This window comes from Phaethon aethereus (genome assembly GCF_964289735.1).
Source record: "Phaethon aethereus genome assembly, chromosome: 4".
NCBI classification, from domain to species: domain Eukaryota; kingdom Metazoa; phylum Chordata; class Aves; order Phaethontiformes; family Phaethontidae; genus Phaethon; species Phaethon aethereus.
In genome coordinates this window covers 16,784,190-16,804,043 of record NC_138578.1, presented here as the reverse complement: position 1 = coordinate 16,804,043, position 19,854 = coordinate 16,784,190, and the positions used below count along the sequence as shown (strand labels likewise).

The window sequence follows — 19,854 nt, the reverse complement described above, 5'->3', positions numbered from 1 at the left end:
TATATCCAAAAGGAAGACTAAGAAGAGCTTCTAACTCAGCATTGATTCTACCTCTGCAGGGACATGAGGAAGCCTCGTAGCAAGATATTTCTGTAGCTAAGTTTCTTTATACTGTGCTGTCTATTCAATGTAGAAGAAACATTTCTGTGCTCTTCCCTTAACAAGAGCCAGTATAAAGAGCCATCCATGAAGAACAATTTTTTTAGACTCTCACGGCATACACGATCCCTATGTATTCTTCATTAGATCAAATTTTTCAGATAGGTGCTCTCAGTTTAACTGCAGGGACTATTGGCTGTCCTAGTCTGCAGCTGAAGCTGATTGATGGCTGTAAAGAAGCTCCTTCTAGAAGGGTGGTGGAAAGCTCTCAAATTTATTTTTTTTATTTCAAAACAGAGGTAATGACTAAGTCAAGTTTTCTGAAGATAAAGTAACTGGATATCATCCTTTATCCAAGGGGCACAATGCATAACAATCTCATTGAATTAGAGTAGGAGAGAGGCTTTTCATACTACATCAAAAACAATTTTTCTTAAAATCAAACAAAAAAAACCTAACAAAACCCATTATCTATAAAATCTAATTTATTGTCTGACATAACTAAACCTAGTAGGTGCAGGATATTTTCTTATGCTGGAAGACCTCTGATATAAGCAAAAATGTTAAATAATAGTGATTAGGCATATTTATTAAGCTTTCTAGCAATTAATAAGACAGCAAAATGAGTTAAAGAAAAATTAAGGACATATTCTACCCTTAATCAATGACACTAAAGGGGGGAAAACAACACTCAAGCAGTGTGTTAAGGCAAGAGCAATCTTTAAGATTTCTGATTAAAAGCTGGGAAAAGATTAGGCATAAAACAATAGAGGAACAAGTCAGTTAATATAAAGATGAAGGACTATTTGCAAATGAACTTTTTATATAAACTTGATAAGGTCATGCTGTGAAATAGGGTTGTAGTACTTTTCAAAACACAAGGTGGGTGTCATTGAAAGATTTCTATTTATTAATTCAGTTGCAATCTTTAATGGAAAGGTATGATCCTATAAGCTACTGCAATGAAAAAATAACTTTTCTTACAGAAAAAAAGCAGGAATACTGTGCACATGAACTGAAATAACTGAGTAACAATAACTTACTTAGTAGCTTTCCAAAAGTGCTGTGGAAGAAGAAACCAGGACACTTAACTAGCTGTTTTCATACTAAAGTCCCTCTCTGCACTTTACCCAAGTTTTACACCAGATATAACTTCATGTGTTAAAAAAACCAAACAAACCACCTCTTCAGTGTGAGGTATTTGAAAAGCTAGACCACAGTAGCTACTTGGCTTCCAGCGGTTCTGATCCTTCAGATATAATTTTTACCAATGCCCCCTTTTACCTGTATACATGCAGGAAATGAGATTATTTCTAGTAGTGGCTAAAGTGGGCACAGAAGTCCCCAGCTGTTTGAGCTTTTACAGGTTGTTGTGTTTTGGAACAGGGCTATTACATAGATAAAAAGATACCTGGAGTCAAGCATAAGTGAGTAGATTTTGATTCTTCATAAGCTCAAACAAGAATTCCCTTTTCAGTACAAACCTTAAAATACCAAAAGCACACACTCTTGTACTAATTACACTGAAGATCCTCTTCTTCCGTGAAGGGGACAGGTGTATTCATGTGTCCTATACACTCTTAAATTACTGTAGCAGTAAAACAAATTCAAAGAAGGGGAACAGTTTAAATAAAATCTTTAATTGCTTATTTACAACAAAGGCAATGACTTGGCAAATTGAAAATTATGATTTGCACTTTCCCACTACAGATACAGCAAGTAGATAGCCAACTATAAAATATGCAGCCTAGTGAGTAAGGCGCAATATTTACATCACACTAGTACTGCAAAAAAAAGCACTTAAGATGAATTTACCATGACAGCCAAAAGTTAAACGTTTATGCTGTAAATGCAAACAATGATGGAAAAAAAACCTTCAGATGTCACTTAAGAGGTCAGTGCTCTAGTTTTTTGGGTTTGTTTTTTTTTTTTTTCTCCAGACTGCAAACATGCAATAGTAGTAAAAATCTGGTAATGGGATAAAAACAATACCCCTCTGATTTTTGTCAGTTTTTGCAAAATAACATTTTGATACAAGTGTTCTTCTTCTTGGGTTGAGATCTAAGGCTAGTAACTCCAGTATTAGACTAGCTACTTAGTTTTACCTTAGCAAAAGTCTATTCTCGGGTGGTGGTGGGGAAAAAAAAAAAATCAGCTATTACCTTTGAATCCAGGCTATACTAGAAGCATATTACAATAATCACACACACACACAAATTTATGAATACAAATTACTACAGACACATTGTCAAGATATCCTACTTTAACAGCTTAAAAAAAACTTAAGTGTTAAAGAATTTATTGCAGCCCAAAATAAAGAAATCAGTTTTGTTTTCTACTTCCTTTTTGACATCCTTTATTCCCCCTCCTCCATGTATTTTATGGTAGGAACCATTCTTCTTTTTGAAGGACAGGAAAAAAAGTAGTCAAGTGTAAGGTATTAACTGAAAACCTATCATCCTGGCTGTCTCTTCTGAATGCAAAAGACTTACAAATTATGAGCTACAAGGACAACAGATATACTAACCATATGTTCTGGGCATGGAATTTTATAGCGAGGCCCATAGGGAATGTTATCTTTGTACAGATTCTTTACTGATGCTCTGTAATAATTATCTTCATGAAGGGGTTTTATTTAGCTATGCAGGCAAGGGAAGAAGATTGCATCTGTACAGAAGTTACGATTTCGTCCACACTCCATTCAGTTATCATCATTAAAAAGACAATCAAAACTAATACAAACACTTTTTGCTACTGCCCTCCTTAAATTACATTCTTGAAATTAGGTTTTCCCATTGCTAGCAGTACTTACATTTCATCTTTAGAAAAGCAGAGTATTTTTTGAAATGTTTCTTTTGTATTAATAAAAGTTGGTGTAATTTTGACACGATGTGTAAGTGTTTAGCAGTTTAAGGAGTCCATTCTTAAATTTATGCAGAAACTTTTACGGTGTGCGTGTTTTTTATTCATAGGGTACTCACAGATACTCGCATCCATTATAGATTCAGAATTCAGGTATCAGTTACAGCCATATCCTCTTCCTGTCTGTGCAGTACTTTTCCAAGCTCTTCAACTTTCATCACTAATAGTACATGTTAACAGAACATGTGTGGCAAGCATATAACAGACTCCTTGACGCATTCAAAGAAAAGGTAAATCTAGCTTTTATCCAAAGCTTTCTCTGATGAATTGTGCTCTAGTTTTGGTGATTCCTCAGCATCTCGAGTAGCAGAAGTGTTATAAATACCATCAATGGCTGGGGCTGCTGTTGGTGTTGTGAGAGGTGTCACAGTGTGTCCAAACCCCTGATAATGACCCATGGGTGAAGACGGCATTGAAGAAGCATCAGAAGTTGGGTCTTGAGTAGATGAAGATAGTAAACTTGTATGCTCGTTTTGTTCATGATCCTCAGGAAAAAACATTTTCCTTGGCTGGCCCAGAACCGTCCTTCCTAGAATTATGCCAGATGAAAATATTTTTTAATACTTCCAGCACTATACCGAGGTCTTTGAACACATCAACTTTAAAACAGGCATGTTAAATGAGAAGATGAGTCTTTGTTTTACAACAGTTTTACATACGCATTATTAGCTTTAATAAATAAAAGGATGTGTTTCTGTGATTTCCATTCCAAACAAACAAACAAAGAAAAAAAACCTGAAACCAAAAAGGCCATCGCTCTCTTCTACCTAACACACCTGAAACTTACCTTGAGATCCATCTAGTTAAAACAAAAAATGAAAACTAGATTCTAAACCATTCAGGAGTACTGGAAGAGAGAAAAATGCCAGATAAACCATGAAATCCTTTAGGGATGCAGCTGCTGCTAATTTGGTATGGAATGTTCTCAAGGTACATAGAGGCATGTCATAGTGTAAAATGAAGCTGGAAATACATATGCTGTTAACAGATGATACAATCTGCCTGTTACTTACCAACATTTCGAACCTGTTCTGATATATCTGCCCTTATATCAGAAATGTCCCACATTGCAAGAAAAGAGTCGAAGCACGACCCTTCTTCAGCTTCTTGAACATATGGTTTATAGGAAAAACTGTAGTGATGCGCAATAGCAGCCAGGAACATCTCAACACAAATGATAAAATCCTGCAACGAGAGAGATACTGACTTAATCATAACCAGATAAAAATAGTTCCTGGGTTTATTCTACAACTGGAAGGCTGCAATTGCATGGGGATACTGGCATCAGCTACTTTTCCACCAGAGACAGGATATTCTTGGCAGGCTTCAGAGCGCCCTGGAATCAGTCCTTGCCTGATGGACTGACCTGCTGGAAGCAGATATTCAACAAGCAGCAGCTCTACAGTGAATTCTTGCAAGAAGAAATGCAAGGATATCCAACAGAAGTATTTAACTGGGGCACATACCTTTTGCCCAACACATGGATCTAGAAATGTTGAGCGTGAAACTCACTTGGGGTGACTGGCTGAAACTTAGCCCAACTTACAATAAATCCAGTACTAATCTAGCCTGTGTTAATTAATGTTAATTATGACAATATTTGCTTGAGATCAGCTATGTCATCTTACATGTAGCCATTCCTTCTAAAAAGTAATTGTCTGCTTCTACCTGTAGGCCTGTAGCCACAGCTTCCACACTTTGCCATTCCCAGGTGTGTTTCTCAGAAATAACGCCAACTTTCACCAACAATGCAATAAGCACAGCTTGCCTATAAAGATTATATATTATCGTTATTATTATAACAGTAATGCCAAAACACCTGCATGCAAATCTAATAAACAAGGCCTGTTTGTATGTCTATGTGTGTGTACATAGGAAGAACCTTACAAAAAAATTAGTGTTTATGTATTTCAATTTTAAGAGGAAGAAAACAGACTTAAAATAGATGTCATTCACCCATGGTCATAAAGAGCAACAGAGAACACAACCAAAGAAGAGCTTGTTGTTCCAGGCAATTATTACAACAAATTGCTTCTCTTTCAGTGTGTTACTGCAGCCCACCGAGTAATATTCAATGGTCAAATGCACTCACTCATTAGCAGCTAAGTGTGAGCAATGCTTAAATAGTAATTTATAGTAACTTATTTTGAAAAAGTTAAAAAATCAACTTTAAAAATTAAAAAAACCCTAATTTTTTGTTTTGAAATAACTGCAAGTGAAGATTCTAATTCTTGAGAATCGCCTTACAAAATAGCAAGTCTAAAAAATAATCTCAAGTGAACAAGACTGTCCAACATACTAGTACCCTTTTCTCCTCACAGCGCTTCACTAAGATTATGGGTAGATTGTTTGAGGCCTCTAACCTCAGTAACAAATCCAGCCTTTATAAATCTTTTATGATCCACCCTGAGAGCAAGAAGCAGTAAGTAAATAATTCACTTACCAGAAAGAAACAAAAACTACCATCTTCACACAAAGGAACTTGCCAACAGGTTGGATAGGGTTCAGTTCTTCACGTAGTACTTTATAAAACAGCACCAGACAATACATGGCAAACTAACAAGGAAAAGAAAATGACCAAAAGCTTTCAAGTCCTTGTTTATTTTGTGTGGGATTGTTTTACATGTCTCATCAGTGAAAACATGTATTGCAGTATGATACAAACTTAAAAAGCTATCTATTTTAGAAAAGAGGCCCTGGGTTTATGGAATCTTTGCCTTACTGTTTTAAAGCAGACTTTTTTTTGTTTTGCCTGAAATTGTATTTCCAAAATGCCTGGTATTGGCAGACAGAGACTGAAACCATCTATCTACACACTAAAGCAAAGCATAGGACGGTCCCATAAAAATCTTTTCAATGCCATGCGCACCTTTAGGGAAAATGGCATAAAAAACGTGTTCTTTCAGGCTTCTGTTAAGAACACCTCAAAAGTTGCCTCTTTATGAGAGATGAGGCAATGAGTGCAATCTTCACTGCAAATCTGAACAAGTTATTATTAATCAATTAATTATTAGTAATTGTTCCTATTAATAACAACTGCAAGCAACCAAACTAACGTATAGCCAAACCTAAGGAATTGATCTCCCCTTTTCAGGCACATTCTCCTAGCCTCTGCTACCAAGTTGCTTTAAGCAATCACGTCAACCAGAACATGCAGAAATACGTGCTGCTGCTGAGACTGTTGTCACAGCAGAAAGAAGTTACAGCTCCTTCCGTAACAGTCACCCATCAAACATGGGGGGGCAGTAGGAGCAGGACACCCTTTCCGGATGGGATGTCATGCTGTTCTGACTCCTGCTGCTGTTGCCAAGAGAAGAAAGAAGCTTGGAGGCTGGAAGGCTAAGCAGCAAGGAGCCAGAGCTGCTGCTCTCCCCTCTTGCAATAGCTCATGTGTAATGTGCCCTGAGTGAAGCAGAAAATGATTCCTCTGCATTCCCAGCAAGCCACTAAATGCAATCCCTGACCTCCAAAATGAAACTTTCAAGTCTAGGGGCCAACATCTTACCCTGACACCACCAGGCAGCTGAACAAACAAGACAAGGTGTTAGGCAGGCCAGAATCTCAGCCCTGCATGCACCTTTTTCATTATTTCCCTTTCAATATTGTTACCACCAGCTTTGTGTAGCAACTGCTGATTCTTTGTGCGCGTGCTGGGAGGAAGCTACAGGGGTGCATGAAGTCCCCTCTTCTGCAGAGGGTCAAGTCTGCAGCTCTAATAAGCCTGGGCCATACCATTTCACCCATCAAATAGTCTGGGGTAGAGAGGTGGGACACTTTATTGCTTTACGGAGCTTCGTAGTGAAAATAATAAAAGTTTTAGATTATCTGTTTTCCTAGTATTTTGCATATATTGTATTTAACAGATAGTAACTTTAACTTAACAATGGGAAACAGTCTACCCATCAGAATTACCAGACATTAACAGAATTACTGGCAATAATTCACACAGAAGATTGACATAATACTATACGATGACTTAAAAGAACAGAAAGATGTACTCTTGATACGTACTAGCTGTGACATGTTGTTAAGTATAACCAAGTAAGTCCAAGCATTGTTGAAGCTGAAGTTTCCTTCATCATATACTCCCACTAGTTCACAAATTCTGAAAAAAATTTTAGAGTTAATTGCTATGGAGTAAAAGATCACTTTCTTGAAGTGCTAAATCTTCATTACATCAATTAACTCTTAGAATCCAAAATCTCTTTTGGTACTCAAATATGGGGGATCTGCACAAGAACCAGCTTCCAACAGCATATGGCATACAAAGTTCATATTGTATTTTCCATAGAAGAAACAGCGTCTGAATGCAGGGTTAACATATCCCATTATTGAATGAATTCAACAATTAAACATCTTCTTTTTAAGCTGTTTTGCTTTTAACTGTTAGAGGACATAAAGCTAATATAAATATTTATATGGATACTCTTTGCGAGTAGCAACTTTTTCCACCATCCCACAGAACTAACAGTAATGACCATGAATACAAAGTTCATGAAATTAAGTTTTCAGCATCAACATGCATAACTGCCTGCTATGCCTTTACAACAACAGGTTATATGATATGTACAAAGGCACACAGTCAGGCTGGTCACATGCGAAGTTCAATAAAATTTTAAAAGTTACAAGAAACATGACTTTTAAAAACCTCAATTGTTGAAGCCAATGAGGAAAGAGAGAAGGAGGGAAAAAAACCTCTAAAAATTAAGAGATCATAAAAATGTCTTTCCCACATAAACAGTACTTCACATTCTCTCCCACTGCTTTCAGCAGTAGGCATTAAGTATTTATTATTTCAATTTTGCAAATAGTAATTTGCTATACAGAAGTCATAAAGAAATCATAGGTTGATTCAAATTGCCAGGACCCAAGTCTCCTTTCAAATTGCCTTGATTCAATACAAAGGGCATGAAAATCCTTTCCAGTGTAACTCAAAATTACATCCTGAAGATCAACATTAATTATTTATAAGCATACTTACAAAGCAATAATGGTAGTAAATGGTCTGACAACTGTGTACTGCAAAACACCCAGTTTACATCTAAATAATAAAACTCTGCAAAAGAAACACAAAAGTCATTGTACAAGAATTTAAAGACAATTCACATATGGAAATTTCCTGTTCTCAGTAGTTTCACTAAACTGAATTTTTATTTCATGGGAGTTTCAACTTCTGCCACCAGGACTCCAGATGCTACAGTATATAGTGAGTATATATGCAATACACAAAAGCCCTAGACTTTTGTAGATACCTAACAGGAAATACTCCATGATTCACTTCTTCTAGCCATGGAAAGCTGCTGCCTAGGCTCAACAAAGCGAATATAATTTTCACTGTGTTTGAAGATATTTACGGATGACTTACATTCATAGCTTGCCTTTAACATTTTAAACAGCTTTATCAAAATCTCTTAAGAGAGATGCTTATCAGATTAAGCATGCAGAAACAAACAGTTCAGGGACATGTGGCCTTTCATCCCTCACCTGTGGAAGTAAAAGCAACAGGCTATCTAGTCTAGCAGCAATTCTACATGAGGTTTTTGGCAAATATCATACGATAGCAAAGGAAGCAAATTCAAGGAGACCTTTTTCCAGTATTTTTTCAAAAATAAGGAAGTTTCCTTCAGCACCACCTGAGTCAATGTATGTTAGTAACTAAGCACAGTTTATAGGATGTTTTACAGCTAGATGAAAACGTTCACAGCTGCTTTGAGTAGGGAGCGGTTCATGGTCAATATACAAACTGTGTGCAAACCATGAACTGACTCTGTCAAGCAACAAGTTATACTACTAAATATGAAAACAAACTGTATCTGATTGCACAGCTTGAAATTTTAAGATGTCATCATATACTCACTCTCCCATAGCCCATGACGGACAACAACATAGAGGCGGCAGATGTCTCTGCTGATCTTTTGCTTCTATGATTAATACGAGGTTTGGATACCGGTTGGTTAGATAATTTGAAAGAAAAACCATAAAATTATAGATGACATAAGCTTCATAGCATTCTCGACATGTATCCACATATATTGCAATGTTGGGGTATTTCAAAGCTATCCACTGTAAGAAGAGAGGTACACAAAAGGTTACATGCAAGAAAGACAAGAGTGATTCCAATGACAACACTGGCTGGCTAGTTCAGCAAGCAAAACTTCATTACACAGCAGTTGCTAATTAAACAGGGCTTGAGGCATTTGGCTAATAAGAGCATGATGCTACAGCTAGAAAATAACGTTCTGTAAAAATACAAGTAGAATTTCAGATTGCACCTCTGCTGCTTCAAATGGAAGCGTGCTTAAAGCACGACACAAGAGAAGCTCTGTACCTTTGACCACACAATTCAGTCTTTCAATTAAAAGTAACTAAGGAGATGGTTCCCTACACATAACCTACTCCCATCAAGGGGAGACAAGATAGAACTGTTTCCTGAAATTCGCATATTCGTTGTCAATATGGGTTTGAGAACTAAGTTCTTAGTCCCTCAGTATGATGTTGATATCTTTTGGTATCTAATGTGTAAATATTTGTGCTGGCATGTTTGCAAAGTGAAGAAAGCAGATTAGCCTTAAAGTGGTAGTCATCCCTCTAACTCAAAATTTCAGACAGAAAAGTGTTTTGTTTTGTTTTTTTCCTTTTTGCAAAACTGTGATTATAGATCAGCTGCCAGAGCCTTCAATTTTTGAGTATCACACTGCTGTTGCATTGTTCAGTGCAACTTGTCCTACTGGGGCTTTTTTTTTTGAGGGGGTGGTAGTGCTGTAGATTTAAAGACAGGCAGGTCTTTGAGTTTACTTTGTTTCCCTAGGTTGTAGTAGATTGAACGTGCCTTCTCTGACCTTCTTATTAGAACTACAGGAAGATGCTTCACATCCTCATGACAGTTAAGAAGTATTAGAGATGACAGATGCTGCAACACCTTTGCATCTAGCAAACTGAGAATACAGTATTTGAATCTGAGAAGAGAACTTTACGTTCAGGTCAGATAAGCACTCTAGGAAGATACCATATATGCAACAAAGGCCATAAGATCCAGGAGTCTGGGGAAAGATTTCAATAATGTCCTTGAATGCCTGGCTAGAGCTCATTTCATTAGCAGGTCATTTTCTTCCAAAATGTATAGAATTATATATAATATAATTATATATACTTGAAATTGAAATATCAACCTCAGGTAGTTCATATTCCGCATAGGAAACAGATAAACACTCAAGAGATGGGAGAAAAAACAAAGGAAAAGTTCCTGGAAAGCGTCTTTTATGGGGGGAAACAGAAGTACTTGCAATGTCAAGAAGTGATGACAACATGCAAACACACATCCTGTACAGTCCACAGATCTAGTATGTTGCTTAGCTCTGGATGAAATCATCTCTACGTCTGGAGCCACAGATGACGTATTTACATGAACCTTATCTGGTACAGCAAATAGAATCTATCGCATAAAAGAATTCAGAAGTGGATTTTTTTGTGGGATCTTACCCTTTGCCCCCTGAAGCAAAAGGAAGAATTTTAGCACTAAGCATAACTCAGGGAAGAAAGGTAAGGCACCAAATTTTGAGACTGTACTTCGATCAATCTGGTTTCCAGTTCAGCTATTACTGAAGATGGAAGCACCAAACGCACGCTCTTGTTGTACCCCTTTCCACATCTGTCATGAAGGAGATGCAAGGACAGGCAGGGTTAAGAAGGGTTAGCAAAAGTGATCCCACAAGCTCCACAAGAAGAATGTAATATCACTAGAACTATGCTTCTGACAGACTCCACAAATAGGAATGCCCAAAAGCTTCTAGGACTACAACTCTCCATGCAGGGTAGTTTCTGCTAATGGTGACATTGTTTTCCTGCACTCCCACAGCAAACAGAATTTTATTGAGCTGTTAACAGTAAAAGAACACTTACACTGTCTAAACTGTAAATCGGGACCATCCATAGAATCCTGTTATAATAACAAAAGAATATTTAAAATTACTACAAGTATTTTTAGTCTGGATTAAATTCAACATCTGTAACACAGGTAAAACGTGAAATGTTACCTTATTATTGGTTTCTGTAATTCAGGTTGAGTATAATGGACTAAGTGTTGTAGTATTCCCCAGAGAGATATTGGTATTGTCATTAGCAGAAATATCCCAGCGATAAACCATGCCTTCGTATGAATTCCAACCTTGCAAAGAAAAAGAAGAATGCAAGATCAAAGTTTGAGTATTAATACTTTATAAAGTTTTACTAGAGTGTGTGTATATATATAAAAGAAAAATAATTTATCTTTTTTTTTTTTATTGTGAATAAAGTTTTAAGATGGACATTAAGGGCATATCCCAATATTGTCTGTTTTTTCTAACTCTCCTTTTCAAATACACAAAATCCCAAAGTCTCCCTTGCAATCTGTTGATGTGGCTTAGAGTAAAATTTAAAAACTCAAAAGAAAAAGATGAGAAATCTTGCAGAACCAAACAAAAACATCACCAATAAACCCAAAATGTTTTTGTAGAAACATGGTAATGCTCACTATTTAATTTACTGAAAGCCACAACAGATTCCTTGCTTTAGGTCTGGAACTTGCCTCAGTTCAGTGCTTCATTATAAAGTTTCTGAAAGCTGTGGATTTAAAGTATTTTTACCTTTAAAATTATGTTCCAACTAGTAATAAGTTTCAACTAGTTTCATTTAACAATCTGAAATAGATATGCATTTTTTAATATCTGTCTGCTAAAACACCAGGCTACGATTTTAAACAAAAGCTCTCTGAAAAATAACTATATTAATAATCCTAAGTACCAAAAAACTGAGAAACATAGTAGACTCTTCTCAAAGGGTTCTTTTTTGTTGAGAATTTCTCCTCTGATCCCCTATTGTACATCAACATCCCACATCTTCTGTTGCTTTCCAGTTCAAAGATTGCTTCTGTATAGTTTCCCCACCAGTAGCCAATTTAAAGATTTTGAAATTTCAGATACCACTTCGATACAAACATCCATTATGCTGAACATACGAAGCCATCAGAACAGGGTTTCAAAACAGAAAATTTAAAATACACTCAAGACAGATTTTACTATCATTAAGTGCTTACAATTGTACCACAAGAAAGCTTACCTCGAGTGGAACACGCCTGTACTAAACTGGGCAGTACCTATTTAAAGATTAAAATTTTACTTTTTGTTAGAAAAGTAGTGCTATCACATGCGTGCGTCATTGATACGCTACTATTACGACACACTAGGGTAGCACCAGCATCCAAGAGAAGCTCCTCTATCCACTATCTCAATTCTCCCTGATCAGACAGAATTACCTGAAATACCAGGTTCTGAACAATCATGCCAGTATTACTACTACGTGTCAAAACCCAAGTTCTGGGCAGGGCAGCGGCAGCTCCTGCAGAGCCTGACTCCCACTCCTGCAGCATCGTTTCAGCTGCCTAAGCACCAACTATTATTGAACCGGAAGGAGAAAGAAACCCTGTCCCGTTCCATCTTGCATCGCTGGTGCTTTCGCAGCGGGAGGAAGGCAGGCAGCGGCACGGCGCAGCTTCTCCAGCTTCTCATCTCGCCCTGGGGTCACTAACCCGCGGCTGAAGCGGGCTACTGCCAACCACCTCAGAGGAGCGACGCCGCCCGGCAGCGGCCGTGCGGCTGGGTCCGGGCCGGCAGCCCCGCTCCCGGCCCAGCCGCGGGGCTCCCCGCCGCGCCCCGTCCCTCACCTCCAGCTTCTGCAGCTCCCAGACGCAGAGCGGCACCACCACCAGCAACCCCACGATGTACAGCAGCACCACCAGCGGCCGGATCCACCGCCGCCAGTTCCCGCAGGTGCACGGCATGGCCCCGGCGATGCCTGCCCCGCCGGCCACACCGACACCCCCCTAACCGCGGCGCCTCAGCGGGCCGGCGCCGGGCGCGGCAGCCCCCGCGGGGCGCGCATCACCGGCGGGGCCGCCCTCACACCCCGCCGGCTCACATCGGCCGTCAGCTCGACTCGCCACCCCACCACCCTCCTCAGCCCGGCTAGTCCCGGCCCACCCCTACGCGCCGCGGGGCGCCCTGCGCTACCCTGGCCCGCCTCGGCGCGGTACCGCCCCGCACACACGCCCCCGCGGCACTTCCGCCTGGCAGCGCTTCCGGCTACCCCGCCTCAACCTCAGCGGCCGCATCGATTGGCTTCTCGCCCTGCCTATCGCGGCTGCTCCGCCCACCGCGGGCGGCTGAGAGCACGGCCAGCGCTTGGCACAAATGGCCGGTAACGGCGTGGTGAATTCCCCCGCGGAAGGGTGGTCTCTTCCGCCTGTCTTCCCCCCGCCCTCACCGGCAATGGTCTCTCCCGCGGGGAGCGGCGTTTGGCGGCTGCTGCGGGGCGGGAGGGCAGGCGGACTCGCGTAGAGTGCGCTTGACTGGCGGCGGGAACCGTTATTTCGGCTGTGGTAACGGCTCCGCGCGCGCCTAGACGTTAGTCCCGAGACGCGCCTTGTTAAGGGCGGAGGGAGAGTCGTCCCCGTCCCGTCCTCCCCCCCGCCGCCCCGCCTTTCCCGGCAGAAGTAATGAAGTAACGAGCCAGTCAGGGAGGGAGCAGGTGGCCGTTCCTGAGGTACCGTCGCGTGCCTGCCCCCTACGCGGCTGGCGGATGCGTGTTACTGCGGAGGAGCGTGGAAACGCTGGGTGGCGCTAGGGAGAGCTGGAGCTAACAGAGTTTGCGTGGGGAAGCGTGCGGACAGGCAGCAGTTGCAGGAATTGAAGTTAACGGAGACAACTAATATCACGTCACGGCTGGGCAAAGCCTCTGTAAAGAGAGTCCTGTCTAAAACTCCTCTATGGATACTCACCTGAGAGCAGGACAGAGTGAGCAATCTGGTGTAGAGAGGTACTTAACAGTTCCGGGAATGGGTGATAGGCTGTGACATGAAGACTCCAGCGGACATACAAATAATGCAAAATATGTATTAAATTTCAAGTATTTGTTGGACTTTTTTTTCTTTAGAAGTGCCTTGTAAAAACTGCTAAAGTGACAGTTAACTCCATAGTAGTCACTGACAAAACACAGGACCTCAGGTGCTGAGCTGAATTAGGATCATTGGTGATACTCTGCCAAATATCTAAGGAACTGCAGCTGTAAATTCTTGGAAGGAGACAAATGCAGAATTTAGTTTGAGGTGTGACTGAGAAGTGTATGCTGGAAGAAACCACATGGAGTAAGAGGTACTAAGGAACAGTGACTGGGGTCTCTTTTTTTTCTCTCTCTAGCTAAGTTCCTGACTCTTCCCCCCTCCTTTATTTTTCTCTGCATTGCAATTGTTTGCCTAAGCTTTCCACTATGAAGTTACCAGTGGTGCACACCTTTGTTCATATAATGAAGCTACATGGGTTTTGTTTTAATAGTTGCTGTCTCTGTATTGTGGAAATGACTGGAAACATTTTCACTGGATGTATGCACGGTGAAAGGAAATTTCCTACTCAGTAAATCGCAAGACCCCAGAACTTGTCAGACTGCTTATCCCAGAGTTGACATAATCAACAGTGTGAAGCCAGATTCCTGTTTGTGAGATCTCTTTTGCCGTTCACATGCTGCATAGATGTTCACAGGGCTACATGTGTGGATGAGGCAGCAGCTCATCTCAGAAGGAAGTGTTCAGTTGTTTGGCTCCTATGAACTGCCAAAGCAACTCTTCCCTGTCTCCTCCAAGGAAACATCAGTGAGGCTGAACTCAGCCCACAAGCCACCAGTTGAACTATGCTGGCTTAGCTAGAAATTGAGATTGTGGTAATCGGCTGTTAAGTTTTCCTTATTCATCCAACGTCTTAGGATGCAAAGCAACCTAAGGTGTTATTGATATCCTCAGTAACTGGTAGGTTTCTCTACAAGTGAGGGCAAGTTATGAGGTCCATCCTTTTCTACCTGGATATCATCTTTTTCATTTAGTCTAGTACTTCGTTTTCCCACTGTTCTCTAGAGCTTAGAAGAGTGGTCTGAGTTAGTGTGGTTTTGGCTGGGTTAGAGTTAATTTTCTTTGTAGTAGCTAGCATGGGGCAATGTTTTACATTTGTGATAGAAACAGTGTTGATAATACAGGGGTGTTTTAGTTACAGCTGAGCAGTGCTTACACAGAGCACTGCTGTGTAACCTTTTCTGCTTCTCACCCCACTCCACCAGCGAGCAGGCTTGGGGGGCACGGGAAGCTGGGAGGGGACACAGCCAGGACAGCTGACCCCAGCTAATCAAGGCGATATTCCATACCACATGATGTCATGCTCAGCATATAAAGCTGGGAGGAAGAAGGAGGAAGGGGAGAATGTTCGGAGTGATGGCATTTGTCTTCCCAAGTAACTATTACGCATGATGGAGCCCTGCTTTCATGGGGATGGCTGAACACCTGCCTGCTGATGGGAAGTGGTGAATGAATTCCTTGTTTTGCTTTGCTTGCGTGTACGGCTTTTCCTTTACCTATTAAACTGTCTTTATATCTACCTATGAGTTTTCTCACTTTTACCTCTCTGATTCTCTCCCCCATCCCACCGTGGGGGACGGAGCTAGTGGCTGTGTGGTGCTTAGCTGCCGGCTGGGGTTAAACCATGACAATTAATCATCTCAGCAGCAGCCCTGACCACCTTAAGTAAAAAGTGTGAGACCTCAATTGCCATTTCTACCATTTTCTACCATTCAGTGAATTAACTATAAATTCAATTTTAAAGCTTAAGGATAAGAAACAGTATAAGGAAACCAAAAAATCATCCCTGTGTTACAGATAAAATAAAAATTCAGCAGAGGTAAGCAATTTGCTCAAGGTTATGGCAGACTTGTGAACAGAATCTTGTTCACTGTTACTGGCACTAAAAAACAGTTCTTCCTATACTGTTTTGAGCTGAAATACCACATTTCTGTATTGTATTACCAAATCAGTATTAAGGTGCCTGTTCTGTTCACCTTTGTTCTTTGTACATAACCCATTCTTGGCAAGATGGTACAAGAAGTAGGTCAATTAGAAGCTAACAAGCGCAGTCATATTGAATAATAAAAAAATGTATGTAAATATAAATACTTTTCTCAAACATGTAACAGACACAAACCCAAATGTTTCCAACATTTCCAGAAAAGCAGACAGCACAAATGCATGAATACTAGAAATAAACATGATGGTAAGTTATCCATAATTAATATATCCAAAAGGGCAGAAAACCTTTTACATCATTAATGAATGTTTATTCATTAATATTCACAATATTTTTTTAAAGTTCAGGCCTTTTTTTAATTCCCCCTGTACTTTTGTGAATTGAAGGCCAAGCACTGGGGTTTTGGTTTTTTGGGGTTTTTTTTTACTTCCTTAAGAATATCAAGCTGAGAGCTGGCTTCTTAAGTGATGTTTTTGATAAAAGTTCTTGCATCATTTGTAGGACTCTTGTGCACTTACTGCTTTAAAAAAATCCTTTGGAGAACTTAAAACACTTCACAGATTTAAAATCATTGTTTTGAGCTTATCCAGTCTTTTTCTGTCTGCTGGTGTTCTGTGTGCTTGCCTCAGGTTCCAAAGTAGGCATCTTTGCCAGAACAAGTCTGGTCTCTTTATAGTTAGATTTCTTACAAAACAAAGTTGTGTCATATGGTTACTGGCCTGACCTCCCCTTCTAGTGAACTTGAATCTTTTGGCCAGGCTCAGCCAAATTTGAGTCAAGGGTCAAAGCCTCCAAACTACAAAATATGTTCCTTTAGGTTTTGTGAAGGCTGGTAAAGGGGAAACAGCCAAACTAATGCTTCTCTCTACCCTCCTGAAGGAAAGGAACCTCACTTAACTCATACTGCTTATCACAAGCATACTCACTGGCCAGTCATTGTACATTGGTTTTAATTAATATTTCATTAGAATAATGTTGGACTAGGCAACCTAATAAATCTTTTCAACCCTGCTGTCTTTGATTTCCTGTGATGCTCTAGGGGATTGATACACTAGTCTGAATCTATGGAAGAAGGCTAATAAGGTTGTTAAATTGGATGCCCTTCTCCAGCGGCAGTTGTTACATAAAGCCATATTGTAAACATGTAAGTAAATATAAATCCCAAAAAAAGGTTAAAGGAATGCATTTCTGCAAGTAGATTGTTTTGAGTACTTTCAGAAAGTTTTTCTACAAAGCAATTCAAAAGTAGATTGCTTTTTTTACCATAAATCTAAGGCTTTAGGGTATTTTAACAGTCTAGAAGAAAAGCGGGTTTTCCACTAATTCCTCCAAGTCAAAATATGTGAGCAAGAAATGGAAAACACTAGCACTATACTAGAATATGTAAATAAAAGTATCTTCTATAGAAGAGGTGAAACAATCATTCTGTTCTATATAGCATTGGTAAGGGCTTAACTGGAAATTTGTTAAAAAAAAAAAAAAGGATGTGTCTGCTGAGAAGCAGCCAGCATGATCAGAAGTTAAAAATGTAGACACTTCAGGAAAGACTAAAATAATTGTATTTACAGAAGGCTTAAAAGAAACACGATAAATATTTAAATATTTGCTACAAAGATAAGAATTATATTCTGTTATTTCTGATGTAGATAGCGCAAGTGTGCTGAAACTGCAGCGAGAGGAATTGTGCATACTTAAGCACTGAAATAGGTTAGTTTTGGTGATCTCCATCATTGAAGAAGGGTCTTACTGGAAATATTCCACTTCGTGTCCCAGAAATGATTCTGGGGTTTGATCAGAAGAGGAACTGGTCTGATCTGTGAGGTTCTAGTCTTTTGTTAGGAAGTCCCTTTTTTCACTACTCTTGTCTTTTAAGAGAACTGAGGGCATGTTCTGTCTTTGTTGCGCCAAGTTTCCATTGTCAAGAACCAATTCTGCTTCTAAAATAACTTCATAGACCAAAATGATTTTATAACAGAAGTGACTATGTTAATAACAATATGGCCCTCAAAATGTAGCCTTCTTGTGAGCTGATAGTTATGAATATTCTTGGTCCTCAGTCATGTTTCAGTAACAAGGGAAACAACTGCATGAAATGTTATCCTCACACGTAGATTCATGTTCATGAATTTATAATTTTTCAAAATATTGTGCAGTGAAAAAGTTGTAATTGACACATAAGAGAAGGGATCACTTTCCCAAGTGTTGTATGGGTTGTTAGTGAACTAGCACCACTGTGTGGGACTAATTCTATCTTCAGAACACACACAAGCTTCCTTGTTTTCAGCAAGGGCTACATGTGCAATATTGCTAAAAACCAAACCAACAGGGTTCATCTTCACTAACTATTAAGGCTTCTCATACTAGAGAGTAACTTTTCAAAGCTACTCCCCAGAACTTGGGGATAACAACTGTACTAGCATCATTCTCCACTACTGGAAAGACTGATGTGAATTATTGTTGATGTCAATCATGTACATTCTGCTCTCATGAATTTCAAATTTATTGAAAAGTGAGTTGTGTCAAAACATAATAAACTGTGATTATTCCTTAGCATAGGGAGCCCTATACATAATTTACTAAATTAAAATAGCAAAGAAAATAGACTATTTTATAATTGTGGTTGGAAAACTATGTGGTATATATTATTAATGAATTATATTTTTATTTATATGCTATAGGTTTCCTCATTTTTCCTTCTTACTGTGTATTGTGCAAGTGCAGGCCCTTAGCAATAACTGTGGGGTGGACAGTAAGGATTAAGCTCAAGTTCTCATACAGTGAAAATCAGAGTTTTCCCCTCTCGTATTTTGGTGGCATTGCTGTCCACTCTTTGAGGTGCGCATCCAGTAACATACAGCTGATCAGTTCACACTCCACTGTGGTGCTTACTCACACCGGCAACCTTTCTAGTGCATTTTTATTTAATTTTATTAAAACTTAATGAGCGCTAAAAACTCAGTGTAATTTCTTTTTTTCTTTCCAGTATCAATTTTCTGTCAGAAGGCTGTCATCAGTTCTAAGAAATTGATCTTTGTTATGGAAATGCTGCCATCACATTCTGATTACTTCCTTGTTTCTTTTGTGGATGATCATTGAATGGAATGGCTGTTGTTTGGATCCAGAAGCATCTGTAACCAGCGGTTTGGGTGGTAACTTAAGATGCGGTTTCTCTGTTTTCATGGTTGCTCATATTTTTGCATGCTAGCTAGACGGGGACTTGTTAGCTACCTACTATCACTAGGCAGCATTTTAAAACATGAGTTTCTGTTGGAGTGAATGGAGTTAATGGACATCTGTCTCTGCTTGGCAAAGCACTGATGGAATTTTATTCATTTATTTTATGTATGTCTCAAAATACATTAAGCAGTGTAACAGTAGGGGCTGCGTAAAAGGAATTAGTGAACATGAAATAATCAAGTGTAAATAACCCTCATACACACATTCCTCAGAAGGGCACATCTATCATTCCTGTGAAAGAATGGAAAGAATGCACGCCAAATGTTTGGAAATTCAGCAAGATTATTATGAAGTCTTCTTGCAACTTGGTTCTCAAAGGAAGGATCTCCCTGTAGAATTCTGTAATACAAAAACCTTTCCAAAATTTTATCAGATATGGCTTGCAGTAAAGAAAAACAACATTCAGGTTCAGTTTTAACTGAGCCAGTATACCCCTTTGCTAAAAGTCCACACTCCAGATGAAGGACAAATTAAATTTCACAGATTTTTGTTTTCTGTAACAAAGAGGATTGTTTGGTATGATTTGTTAAGGAAGCACTTATTTAATGTGAGAGTGACTGAGCACTGGGACAGGTTGCCCAGAGAGATTATGGAGTCTTCTCCATACTTAGAGATACCTAACTGGTCCCAGGCAAGTGGCTCTAGGTAACCCTGCTAGAGCTGGAGAGTTGGACAAGATGAGCTCCATAGGTCTTTTCCAGCCTCAACCATTCTAATTATGGCA

The 19,854-nt window shown here is 39.5% G+C and overlaps 1 protein-coding gene across 1 annotated transcript; it reads right to left on the bottom strand.

Moving 5' to 3' along the window:
- Positions 1-3,257: 3,257 nt before the first annotated feature.
- On the bottom strand, positions 3,258-12,835 carry TMEM184C (transmembrane protein 184C; the record flags this gene model as incomplete). The annotated part of the gene is given in 14 exon segments (XM_081999779.1): positions 3,258-3,550; positions 4,035-4,206; positions 4,690-4,789; positions 5,465-5,577; positions 6,256-6,263; positions 6,266-6,341; positions 6,343-6,360; positions 6,364-6,423; positions 7,033-7,126; positions 8,003-8,077; positions 8,879-9,084; positions 10,921-10,957; positions 11,055-11,185; positions 12,719-12,835. Coding segments are annotated over 14 exon segments (1,500 nt in total).
- Positions 12,836-19,854: the final 7,019 nt, after the last annotated feature.